This window comes from Hakea prostrata, chromosome 7, assembly GCF_041222555.1.
Source record: "Hakea prostrata isolate BN-2017 chromosome 7, UWA_Hpros_2, whole genome shotgun sequence".
Taxonomy (NCBI): Eukaryota; Viridiplantae; Streptophyta; class Magnoliopsida; order Proteales; family Proteaceae; genus Hakea; species Hakea prostrata.
Window position 1 is genome coordinate 39,405,274 of NC_142606.1, and position 12,571 is coordinate 39,417,844.

At 37.6% G+C, this 12,571-nt stretch overlaps 1 protein-coding gene across 4 annotated transcripts in view; it reads left to right on the plus strand.

Annotated features, from left to right (window-relative positions):
* LOC149011104 (uncharacterized) overlaps window positions 1–11,298 on the plus strand; it is a 32,954-nt gene extending 21,656 nt beyond the window's left edge. For all 4 annotated transcript variants that reach the window (XM_089163826.1, XM_089163827.1, XM_089163825.1 and 1 more), the window contains 3 exons: window positions 9,181–9,296; window positions 9,960–10,045; window positions 10,316–11,298. In XM_089163826.1, coding sequence (XP_089019952.1) covers window positions 9,181–9,296; window positions 9,960–10,042 — 199 coding nt within the window. In that variant the 3' untranslated portion in view covers window positions 10,043–10,045; window positions 10,316–11,298. The remainder of the gene's footprint in view (window positions 1–9,180; window positions 9,297–9,959; window positions 10,046–10,315) is intronic.
* Window positions 11,299–12,571: the final 1,273 nt, after the last annotated feature.

Genomic DNA, 12,571 nt, shown 5'->3' on the forward strand with positions numbered 1-12,571 from the left:
CATCTAACATGGTTAAGATCTCTACTCTTCCTATCCCTCATCTTAGCTATCTTATAAATAGATTTTCCCCCTTCCTTTGTGCCCAACTTATTGTATAACTCTTCATACTTCCTTTCCCTTGCTTTTCCTGCAATTTTCTTAGCTTCATTTCTATCCAACCTATATCTTTGAAGATCCTCAACATCCTTAGTTCTTTGCCATGTCTTAAAACTAGCTTTTTTATTCCTAATGGCAGCTTGAACCTCACTATCCCACCACCACGTCTCTCTATAAGAATGGATCTTTCCTTTTGATTCACCTAGAACATCTTTAGCCACCTTCTTAATACACATAGCCATCTCATTCCACATTGAAATCCAAAATCCAAAATTGAAATCCCCTCCTCATTCCTTTTTCCAAAACCATATCCTCCATGAACACTCTCATATCCTCTTTGATCTTTTCCAATATGTCCATTTAAATCACCTCCTATGATAATCTTTTCTCCTTGACGAATTCCTTGCATTAATCCATCCATATTTTCCCAAAATTCTAGCTTTAGATTTTCATCTAATCCTACTTGAGGTGCATATGCACAAGTTATATTTATGAACTCTTTCTCCATTACAAGCTTGATAGCAATAATCCTATCACCCACTCTTTTAACATCCACCACATAATTTTTTAAATCTTTATCCACTATTATACCCACTCCATTTTTTTTTGTTTTATCCCCAGTATACCAAAGTTTAAAGTCATCCAACTCTTTGGCTTTTTTACGCCTCCATCTAGTCTCTTGGATGCAAGCTACATTAATCCTTCTTCTCCTCATAACATCTATCAATTCTAAGCTATGAATAAAAAAAATCTATCCTATGTTAGGCTTTGTATTGATGTTTCTGCTGATTCCCTCCTTCTGCCATCTTGATCATGGAAGAAAACAGCTTTAGGTTTTAAGCAACCTGTTCAATATGAATGTTTACCTCCCTGCTACTGCCACTGTGAAATTATCCTTCACTATAGGAGCACTAATTGTTTCAGTCATATCAGCTCTGTCATGGGTTACCCACTCTATAATGATGCTAAAACTATGAATAAAAGAAGGCTGTCTTATGTTAGGCTTTGTATTGAAGTTTCTGCTGATCCCCCCCCCCCCGTGCCATTTCTAACATGGGAGAAGATAGGTTTAGTTTTAAGCAACCTGTTCAATATCAATGTTTACCTCCTTACTGCAGCAACTGAAATTATCCTTCACTATTTTGGAGCACTAATTGTTTCAATCATATCAGCTCTGTCATGGGTTACCCATTCTATGCTGATGCTAAAACTATGTAGAAAGGCTATCCTACATTGGGCTTTTATCAATATTTCTGCTGATTCCCCACCTCACCTCTGACATCTCTATTGTGGAAGAAGATAGGTTTAGTTTTAAGCAACCTTTAGAACTTATCCATTCAGATGTGTGTGAACCCATGAATGTGCATACTAGAAAAGGACAGGCTTATTTCATCACATTCATAGATGACTATACACGGTATGGTCACATTTTTCTAATTTCTCATAAGTCAGAAGCTTTAGAATGCTTTAAGAAATTCATGAGCTTAGTTGAGAATCAGTTAGATAAAAGGATTAAAACTCTTAGAACGGATAGAGGTAGAGAGTATCTCTCCGATATGTTCAAAAGGTTGTGTGATGAAAAGGGGATATCTAGACAACTTACTATTCCAGGGACTCCATAGCAAAATGGGGTTGCTGAGAGGAGGAATAGAACCTTGCTAGACATGGTGAGATCCATGATGGCGCAGGCAAATCTACCCATCTCTTATTGGGGAGATGCTTTGCTAACTGCGGCCTATATCCTCAATAGAGTTCCAACCAAATCGGTTCCTTCCACACCATATGAGTTGTGGACCGGAAGGAAGCCAGATTTGAGTTACTTGCGCGCATGGGGATGTGCAACATATGTTCACTCTACTTCTCACCAATATGGAAAGCTTGGACTTAGAGGAAGAAAGTGTATCTTTGTGAGATATTCTGAACCCTCAAAGGGCCATGTCTTCATTGGACTAGATGAGAGTGAGAGGAGAACGGAACTTGAGTCTAGGGATGCAACATTCTTGGAGAATGATTTTCCATCTCTTTCAGGAGTTAACAAAGAATCATTAGAATTCTTTGAGATACAAGATAATGGTCTTGTCACTCCAGAGATTCAGATTCTGGATAATGAACCTGGGGTTCATCCAGAAGATCTTAGTGGGAGTGGGTGTGCAGATGTGATAGCTACCTCAGAGGGTGAGCAATCTGACATGCACTTGCGCCATAGTGGGCGCGGGCTAGTTCCTCGTCGACGTATCGCCATAGAGGATGAAGCCTATATGGTAACTCCTGAAGAGATCGATTGTGAAATGTCTTCAGTCGATGAGCATGAACCGAAGAGCGTGCAGGAAGCTCTTGCGGGGTCAAGCTCAAAGGAATGGTTGAAAGCAATAGAGGAAGAGTTAGAGTCGATGAAAGTTAATCATGTCTGGGACTTGGTTGGCTTGCTGCCAGGCCGAAAGGCAATTGGGAATAGTGGGTTCTCAAGATCAAGAGAAAGGCGAATGGATCTATTGAGAGATTCAAGGCTCGTTTAGTGGCTAAGGGCTACACCCAACGGGAGGGTGTTGATTATGAGGAAACTTTTTCCCCTGTGGTTAGGCTTGCCTCAATGTAAAGTTATTTTTTTATCCTTTACTTGCCTGATGCAAATCCAAGGGTTGTGAGAAAGTCAAGCAGTGTGATCCGATTTCAAGGTCTCTGATTGACGTGCTTATGGTTTAAATGGTTGAGGCGTCCTATAAGCTCTTTTGTTGATCATGTGGATGGAGATTCCATGCTCTGCGATGCACAGAGAACTGAAATGACTTGGTGTGGCACGATTTTAGAGATTGATTGCAAAAGACCCCATTTAAAATAATCTTTTGTATCATATGCCAATCTAATGGGCTCTGACAGATTTGATGGTCTATATTTCACCTGCCTTTTAAGGGCTAATCCAATGGCTCTGGGAGCCACAAAAGACCGTGTGTTCTATCTTAAGTGTTAGATTCCATTTGGTCAACATCTAGGGGTACTTTGATCTAATTAGGCAATTCCTGTACTCTCTCTCCCATTTCTTATAAAACACTGTTTTTTGTGGCAAAATGAAGTGGTTGGGATTTCGTTCATGGGAACAATAGAGAAACTGGAATAAAAGGCTAAAGCTATGATTTGATTCTAAGTTGGAGAAGTGAATGAGTTTTTCTTTTAAAGAGCTAGCTATCAAGATTGATGAGTTTCTCTATAAAATAAGTGTCTTCAGATAAAAGTGCTCTATTCTTCTGAATTTTATATACAGACTGGTCTGAGTTGTTCTGTCGATACAAATGTTGTTTGAGAATTTCTTTATTTAATTTGTTTTACCTTTCAAGTGAATGCTTCTTAGTTATAACTTGTTGGGGGTTGCTACCCTATTCTTTTGTGGGTGCAAGGGTTTATATTGGATTGGGTGCTTTATGTCTTGATTATGTTGGGAGTGGGTGCTCTCTGGTTATTGTAGTGATCATACTTTAGTGGAAGTATATAATGCGAAGCCCTAAGGCATTACTCTATGGATAAAGACCGTCACTCATTCTACCGTTGAAGTCATTCTACCGTTGAATCATGTAAATCTTTTATCTCCTTTGTGATTATTTTTATTGTGGAACTTTTGAGTGTTTTTCATTTTTGTAGAGTGGGTGTGCACACTAGGAAGACCTCACTCTGGGTCTCTCTGTTTTGCATGTAGTTGAGAGGTAAGTGTTACACATGAAATATTCTGGAAGTAGGGGATCAAATATATGGACTGAAAGTGTTGATGTGCTTTAAATTCCGGTAAGGTTTATTGTTGGAGGATAGAGAAGTTCAACCTCAAAGTTGCTGCAAGGAATTGGGAGCAGGATTAGCTATGTAAGGTACCCTATCTGGGATTAATTGTAGCCTTCAAATGTGTTTGCACAGCTCTCGTTTAAATCAACAGTAATGTAGCGGCACAAGGAAATTTGATTGCAATGAAAGGGAGATAGAAGAGAAGATAATATATGGCTCTCTCAGTCTGGGTCTCTCACCCACAGCTATCCCAGCTGCTGAAACAAAGAGGTTCTCCTGTAACTTAATGGCAAGCTTCACCACAAATTGTTTGTTGCAATAGGTTGGCTTACACAATTAGAAGTTTAGGAGATAGTTTCTTCAAAAGAAGGGAAAAAAAGTTTTAAAAAGTAGAAATTAGGCTTTCTAGTTCAACCAAGATGCAAAAGATAATGAAAGAACAAAGGGTGAACCAAAGGCTTAGGCACAAGCAAAGTCCCGGAAGAAATTTGCAAATGCAGCCTTACCCTAGCATTTTTTTGCTGAGAGGCTGTTTCGACACCTTGACCTCAGGCTGGTAATTATAACGTTGAAATATTGACTTAATAGGTTTACTTTCCATATTTGGGGTTTTCTTGTAAGATTTATTTACTAAGATTTATTTTTCTAAGATTTACTAAGATTTATTTTTCTTGTAAGATTCCCACACTGGGAAGATTTTGTTTGTTTTGTATTTGGTAAGCTTTTAGTATAAATAAGGCTCCTACTGTGTCCTTTAGACCCAAGTTAGGATTTCACAATTCTTTCAACATGATATCAGAGCCAACTTTGATCCATCACTAAGCACCATTCCCTTTCTCATCCTCTCTCTAAAATGCAGGGCATAGGAAAGAAAGAAAAACTCACCGCTGCTTCTTGTTGTCCTCTCTACTTATCCAACAAACCTTCAACTCTATCATCCTAGCCTAACAATCCTTTTTAGTGTCACCTTCTTTCTGGCATCTTCAACCTCGATAGCAAAAACCATTGCTTTCTACAACCTGATTTTTATTTATTTACATATTAAAAAAATATATGTGATACCAAAACCCATAGTGACTTCCATTGCAACCCCCTGCACACCATCCACCAACCATTCATGTCTGTTCACTCCATCTTCCAAAGGAGTATCATCTGCATGAATATCAGAAGAAATATCAAAAGGAAGAATTTATACCAAATGCAAGAGTAGACATCTACTTGAGGTAGCACATTCCATTATGTTTGCTATGCATGTGCCTTCTCAGTTTTGGGGTGATGTGGTTCAAATTGCAGCTTATCTGATTAACCTAATGCCTTCTTGAGTCTTCAACCAGTGCCTGCCCCCTTGAGGTTCTTGTAGGGACAACAACCTTTACCGTACCATCTAAAGTCTCTGGTTGTGTTGCCTTTGTTTGAAACCACCATGTTCATGTTAAGTTTGATCCTCGTGGGTTACGGTGCATTTTCTTAGATTATTCTTCTATACAAAAGTGGTAATAAGTGTTATCATCCTAGTTCTCGTCATTTCTTTGTCTCTATGGATGTTATGTTCTAGGAACTCATTCCTTTCTTTTCCCTTACACCTCTTCAGGGGGAGAGTCTTAGTTAAGAGGTTCCGGTATTAATACCTTCTTTTGATATTCCTCCTGAGATCAGATGATTCTCCTTTGGAAGATGGAGTGATCAGACAGATATAGTTGGTGGATGATGTGCAGGGGGAGCCTAGACCTCTGAATACCTATCAAAGAAAGAAATGAGTGACCCCTTCTGAGCCAAGCCAATTGGAAGCTTTGGTTCCTAGTCTTAAAGAATTTGTTCCTCCAAGCCAACCCCTTCTTTTGATCCTACTTTGGACTTACTAATTGCATTGAGAAAGTAGCCACAGACTTGCACCAAACATTTTGTTTCCAATTATGTTTCAAATTAGTCCCTATCCTTAGAATTTCAAAGTTTCATTTCCTCTTTGTCCTCTCTCTGTTTCTAACACTTGGCAAGACTTCCAAGCATTATATCACTCAAACATGGGAATTAGTGACTCTACCTATGGGAAAGCAAATTGTTGGGTGCAAATGGGTGTTCGTGATCAAGCACAAGGCAAATGGGATTGTTGAGAGGTACAAAGCAAGATTGGTCGCTAAAGGCTTTACTCAGACTTATGGCATTGACTTCAAGGAGATGTTTGCCCTTGTTGCCAAAATGAACCCAGTTCGGACTATTCTTTCATGTGCAATGAATAAAGGGTGGAGTCTACAATAATTGGATGTGAAGAATGCTTTTCTGCATGGATAACTCCAAGAGGAGGTGTACATAATGTGCCACCAAGGCATTCTACTGCCAAGACTTATGGAAAGTGTGCAAGTTGAAGAGGGCATCATATGGGCTGAAGCAATCTCCATGAGCGTGGTTCGAAAGGTTCCATAAGGCTATGATCTCTAACGCCAATAAGCAAAGCAATGCAGACAAGTTGAAGAGGGCGTCATATGGGCTGAAGCAATCTCCATGAGCGTGGTTCGAAAGGTTCCATAAGGCTATGATCTCTAATGCCAATAAGCGAGCAATGCCAGACTACACCTTGTTCATCAAGGGAGATGGTTCCCACATCACTACACTTATATGTAGATGATATTGTGATCACAGGCAGCAGTGAGAAAGAAATTTCAGCCTTGAAGATTTTTTGGGGACTGAATTTAAGATAAAGGAAAATGGGCAAACTTAGGTATTTCTTCATGTTAGAGCTGTTATATTCAGCCAGTGGTGTGTCTCTCTCTCAGAGGAAGTATATTTCGGATTTACTGGAGGAGTCTAGGATGTTAGGTTGTCGGCCAACTAAGACTCGTATTGAGCCTAATCTACAGTTGAAGGCAATAAGAGAACTACTTGATAAGACAAGCTATCAAAAGTTGGTACGGAAGTTGATCTATTTGTCACACACTAGACTAGATGTCACATTTGCAATTAGTCTTGCTAGTTAGTATATGCATGATCCCCATTTTTCACGTCTGAATGCAGTATATTGGATCTTGAGATGTTTGAAGGCTACTCCAAGGAAAGGCATTTTGAATTCAGCTCATGGACACCTTAGAGTTGAGACATACATAGATATAGATTGTGTGGGATGTTTGGATGACAGGAGGTCTGCCTCTCGCTACTATGCATATGTAGGAGGCAACTTGGTAGCATGGAGAAGCAAGAAACAGGCAGTAGTTGTACAATCCAGTGTTGAAGCAAAATCTAGGGCTTTAGCTCAAGGTATTTGTGAGGTACTATGGTTAAAGGGGAAGTGGTGAGAAAAGATATGTATAGCTTAGGCCTTGTATCTAGCATGGCCTCTAACAGAACTGATTGGAGGGCAAGAATCCATGTAGCCGACCCCATTTAGTTGGGACAAGGCTTATTGTTGTTGTTGTATGGTTAAAGGGGCTTCTTCAAGAGCTTGGGACCAATTTAGAGGCATCTATACAGCTATATTCGGACAGCAACTCAGTGAGCTTATAATCCCTACAGCATGACAGGACTAAGCATGTGGAGATTGACAGGCACTTCATCAAGGAAAGGGTTGAGGCTAGGCCTGTTTCAGATTACCTTTGTTACTTTAGATAATCAAGGGGCCAATGTGGTTACAAAGAGCTTAAGTGTCAAGATGTTCAATATTATCATTGGCAAGTTAGGCATGATAAATATCTATGCTCGAACTTGAGAGGGAGTGTTGAAGTGCAGATTTAGTAGGTTTACTTTCCATATTTGGGGTCTCCTTGTTTAGGGTGGATTTATTAGGATTCTATTTTTCTTGTTAGAATCTCACACTGGGAAGATTTGATTTGTTCTGTATTTGGTAAGTTTTCAATATAAATAAAGTTCCTACTGTGTCCTTCAGAATCAAGTCAGAATTTCACAATTCTTTCTACATATAATCACACTAAAGGCTGAAATGATGAAAATAGACACCAATGTGCAGCAATCCTGGTTGACTGGTCATGGGAACAGCTGTCGAAATCATGGAGCAACTTTGAACTGCTCCTACAAAGGCTGAGCTGGCTTGAACAAGTCTTGTTCTGGCCTAAATAGGACTGGTTTACATGGGCCAGCTGTGTCTGGTTCTTCTGGCCAGGATGTATGTCACCTATTTTCTGATAATAATTCCAACTTACATTGGGTCAGAAAATTTCCAACAACCAAAGAGTGTTATATATTCATCCTCTGGCGATTTAAAGCAATCTACAACTATCGTAATTTTCCCTTTCCTCTTTTATCCAAATTTTCAGTATCTTTTATTTTCTTAAAAAGAGAAGATATTTTTTAAAAGAAAATCAGACGGGTTATTTTTTAGGTATTTCATAGCTCACCTTAATTTTCAAACAAAATATGAACCATTTGGTATAACACATCCACAATTTTTTATTTTTTAGAAAATAGAAGTTATGAAAATGCAAAAAAAAAATGAAGAAATATTTTTATTGTGATACTCATACTTTTTCCAACAGTTTATCGTTCAGTTTTTCGCAGAAAAAAAAAATAATTTTCCATTAAAATATCACTCAGGTTTTGGGGGCGAAGAAATCACAGATCTGTTCTCAAATTTATGCAAATTAATGAGTTTGATGTAATGAATCAGATTCCCTTCCCTAACTATGGATCCATATGAAAAAAAGAGAGTTGTAAAGCAAGACCTGAGCAAAAAATCTACTTTTTTTCAGATTTATGTCAATTTTTGTTGTAGAAAACTTCAACCCAAATTTTTTGAGTGGTTGATGATTGAATCAAGCTGCAATGCCATGGTTAGAAGTGTTTGAATGGAGGAATATTTTCCGCCATTCAAATCAAGCCAAAAAATGAGTTTTCCTAGGTTTCAGGTGGTATTGGTTTTCTTCTCTGATGTTGCTATCTTTTTCTGCAGGTTGTAAGCTAATTATGAATAAGTATCCAGTGTTTCAATTGGAATCAAGCTGTACCGATCTGTATCATATTCATTGATGGATACAGTGATACAATTAATTTTTTCTCAATTAAGTACCATATCCTGTTAATGCCTGTATCATATCAGTATTTCAAAGATGCAATATGTATGTACCCATATGGCCAAATTCAGTACGATACTGCACCATTAAATTGTTCTCTCGATGGGTATCTTTTTGATATTGATTATCTTGAACCTCTTCCATCAGATTTTCCATAGCTTCTTGTGAAATATAGTAGTTCCTATAAATGTATTTTTCACTATAAGAATGTTCAATTACTAAGTGTCAGTGTAAACAATTTTCTTGCTATTCATGATGTTGTTCAATGGATTACCTTTCTGATACCATTTTTGTGATGCAGGGATTATGATGGGAAGGTGACTCCTGAGGAAGTGGCAGCTGCAGCCATGTATCTGAAGAACACCATAGGCAAGGAGGGTATACAAGAACTAATAAGCAGTCTCTCCAAAGATAGAGGCAAGTGCCTGAATTTTGTTTCTATGTTACTGTCACTTCCTCGGTCTCATTCTTCAATTGGTTGTGCCAAACTTTTGTTAGCCTCAGTCTTTTAGGTGCAACTAACCAAAGAAATCATTTAAAATCAAACCAGATTGAATGATCTTATTTTCTATGTATTTCCTTTCGTGGATTGATAATAGCATTTTAAAACTCTACTCAGTTTTTCTTGGCCATTAATTTAAAGTTGGCACGATAATGGAAGTGCCATTGTCAGGAACTCTTGAGAATGATTGAAGATGGAGTCTGCTCAAAGAAAATGTTTTGAGTTTGTGTATGTTGCGAAGGCAGAAACAACATAAAATGGGCATAAAGATTGCGTTAAAATTTTAAGAACTGTCCTTTATTTTTCCATATCATGAAGAAAAAGGATTAGTTTGGTTAATGCATTGAGCAACTTTCACCATATTGTCATGTATTTCTATGCCAATAACATGATGGGTGTTATTACTAATAGCTGCTTCCTTGTATTTCACCATGTTCTTCTTAATGTGATATTGCCATACATCTCAACATACTGTCAAGTTTTTTGTAATTAAGTTTTTATAACTCTTTGTTGTTCTTCCTTGGGAGATTCAGATTTCATCCTTATTTGAGATATAAACTGTGGTTTTCTTGTTACAGAAGGAAAGATACTTGTTGAAGACATTGTCAAATTAGGCAGTCAATTGAGAGATATCAGAGAAGATGGGGAAAGACAAATATAGAAGGTATAATATTGACAGCTATTTTTCCTTTATTTCTAATATTTATATTAATAAGAAGTAGGATACCATGAAACTTTACATTCTCTAGATCACATGGACATTTTGTAATTTGTTGGGATCAGTGTATGAAAGCTCTGTATGCAAATGTCTTCTGGTCAAAAAGATATATTTATTACTGCTGCATAAGTAAACATGAAAAAAAGTTGCTATTGTTTTTGCTATTGTCTTTTCCTTTTTATTTGACAGTTTGTTCCTTTCCTTGATTTTGAGCAGTGTCAGATCTCATCTTAGTTTTGAACAAGCTGCTGCTCTCAGATTTCCAATTTCCTTATGACAAAAGTAAAGATTCTTGTCAAGGACATTCTCTAACTGGGGATTTGGAATACAAATGAAGAAAATGAATGCAGAGGGAAAAGTATTTTACCCTTATTCTTTGCCAACTATTTATTTTTTGTATCAGACTGAAGCATGACTGTTGGATACCATGGTATCAATGTTTAAAACTTCTGTATCCATTTGTATAAGTTGGCTGTGCTTCTAGCACCCAAATGATATTGTCTTCTGACCAAGAGTGGGAAGATCTTGTTGCTCCCTTAGATTAGAAGAGACTGTTCTGTTACTGTAAAGATTTCTGTGAAAAGAAAAAACAAATCATGACATATATACACTGGAATCGAGAATTTTTCTGTTGAATTCTTTTTGGAAGCTGACATAATTATTTGTCAAATCCGCAAAACTGTATTTTGACACCCTTCTCAACAGTGAGGATTGGGAAACCACTTGTTAGCATGCTATGTATGATAGAATTTGTTTCTGGTTGCAAGACACTAACATACTTGGAAAAAATCTAAGTGTTAACGAGATATTTACAATGACCATCTTAATCTTTCTCTTTTTTTGGTAATAAACTTCAAAGGTTTTAGGGATGGAATCTTCTTTTATTTTTCCTTTGGTTTCTCTTTGATTTTAGTTAGAACTTCATTTCAGAGAGAACCCAATTGAGAGAGAATTCTTCCATACTCATATTCGTGAGTGGGAGATTTGTATTAGTATAATTTGAATTACAATTTGAATATTTGAATTTGAATTACAACTTGTTTATAGTCAAACTCTACAACTTGTTGACACTTTAACCATAATTCAAATTCTTCTTGATCGGTTGGAGATAAAATCTGTCACACCCCACCCAGCTGGATCCGGTCGTACCAGAATACCCATGGGGTGATACCCTACAGGACCAAGGTTCAATGACAAACCCACACAAACATATGATATAGCCCAATTAAAGAACAAGAATAAATTAAATTTAAATATCAAGTTATAAAATTTGAAATATCAATGTTTATAGTCATCCATTTACTAAAGTTAAGAGTTAACTAATGTTGATAAGAAAATATCAGAGTTTGAATGAAAAGAGTAGTTTATTTGTAGCAGAAGTAATCTAAATAATTCTCTCCTAGAAACCAACTCCATAAGAGTAGTTTTGACATGGGCATGAAGCTTCATACGCGTTCACTTCTTCTCCAATTGCTCCATCATGATAATCTACTGGCGACGGATCCTCCATTTGAGTGGGGTCCTCATAACCTGTAGAATTAATCTAAAGAAACATACATATAAAGAAATGAGTTCAATAGAACTCAGTGAGGTCAATTCAACAATTATGTTATGCATTCGTTCACAAATTTCACATCACACATATAAGATTATTAATGTAATCAATGACAATAGTATGATAAATGAATAGTTATGATGTCATGCTCCTAACTCTATCATGAAGTCTCTATGGTAGACACGCATTAAGTTAAACACCAATCTCCTCTGGGTGGTCTCAGTCACTCTCCCTCAACAAGAGACGTCTATTGGATTTTTTGTGGTTGTTGGGTAAGGTCATATCAATCCATGGTTGAGGTATAAGTCACCACTCTCTCACATCACCATTTGGCATGAGATTTGACACATGTTTGTCAAGAACAACTCTAGGCCCAATGCATAGTCATATGGTCTTATACTACATATGGTCCGAATATCTCCCCTCATGCCTAGTGCCCTTTTGGTTCGATAACCTTCCCACCTATGAACAATATCATCAACCGGAGGCATTTGTTGGATCCTATTCCTTAACCCAATGGTTATCCACATAGAATGGACGATGCTTTCCATGTCCTCTCATGGGTTGGTTACCCGTCTTGAGCACCTACGAGCCCTTATTTATTATATGCAACTCTACCATTCAATGATGACAATGGGTCTGTTTGACACTCACATGACCCAGTCATTACATATAGGTTAACGTGCTTCAATACCCCTATCGGAAGGGTGGTAGTACTCATAGGGTCATCTAGCCCAACACTTCTAGACACCTAGCATTCATGTACCTAGGTATAAATGCACATTCATATAAGGTCACTAGGGTAATGGGCGAACCCGCAACCCTAGTTGGTAAATAGAAATAAGAGAACCAAGTCTCAAACCAATCCCACTCATTTTCATATCATCACATAAGATTCGAAAGGAAAATAAAAGAAT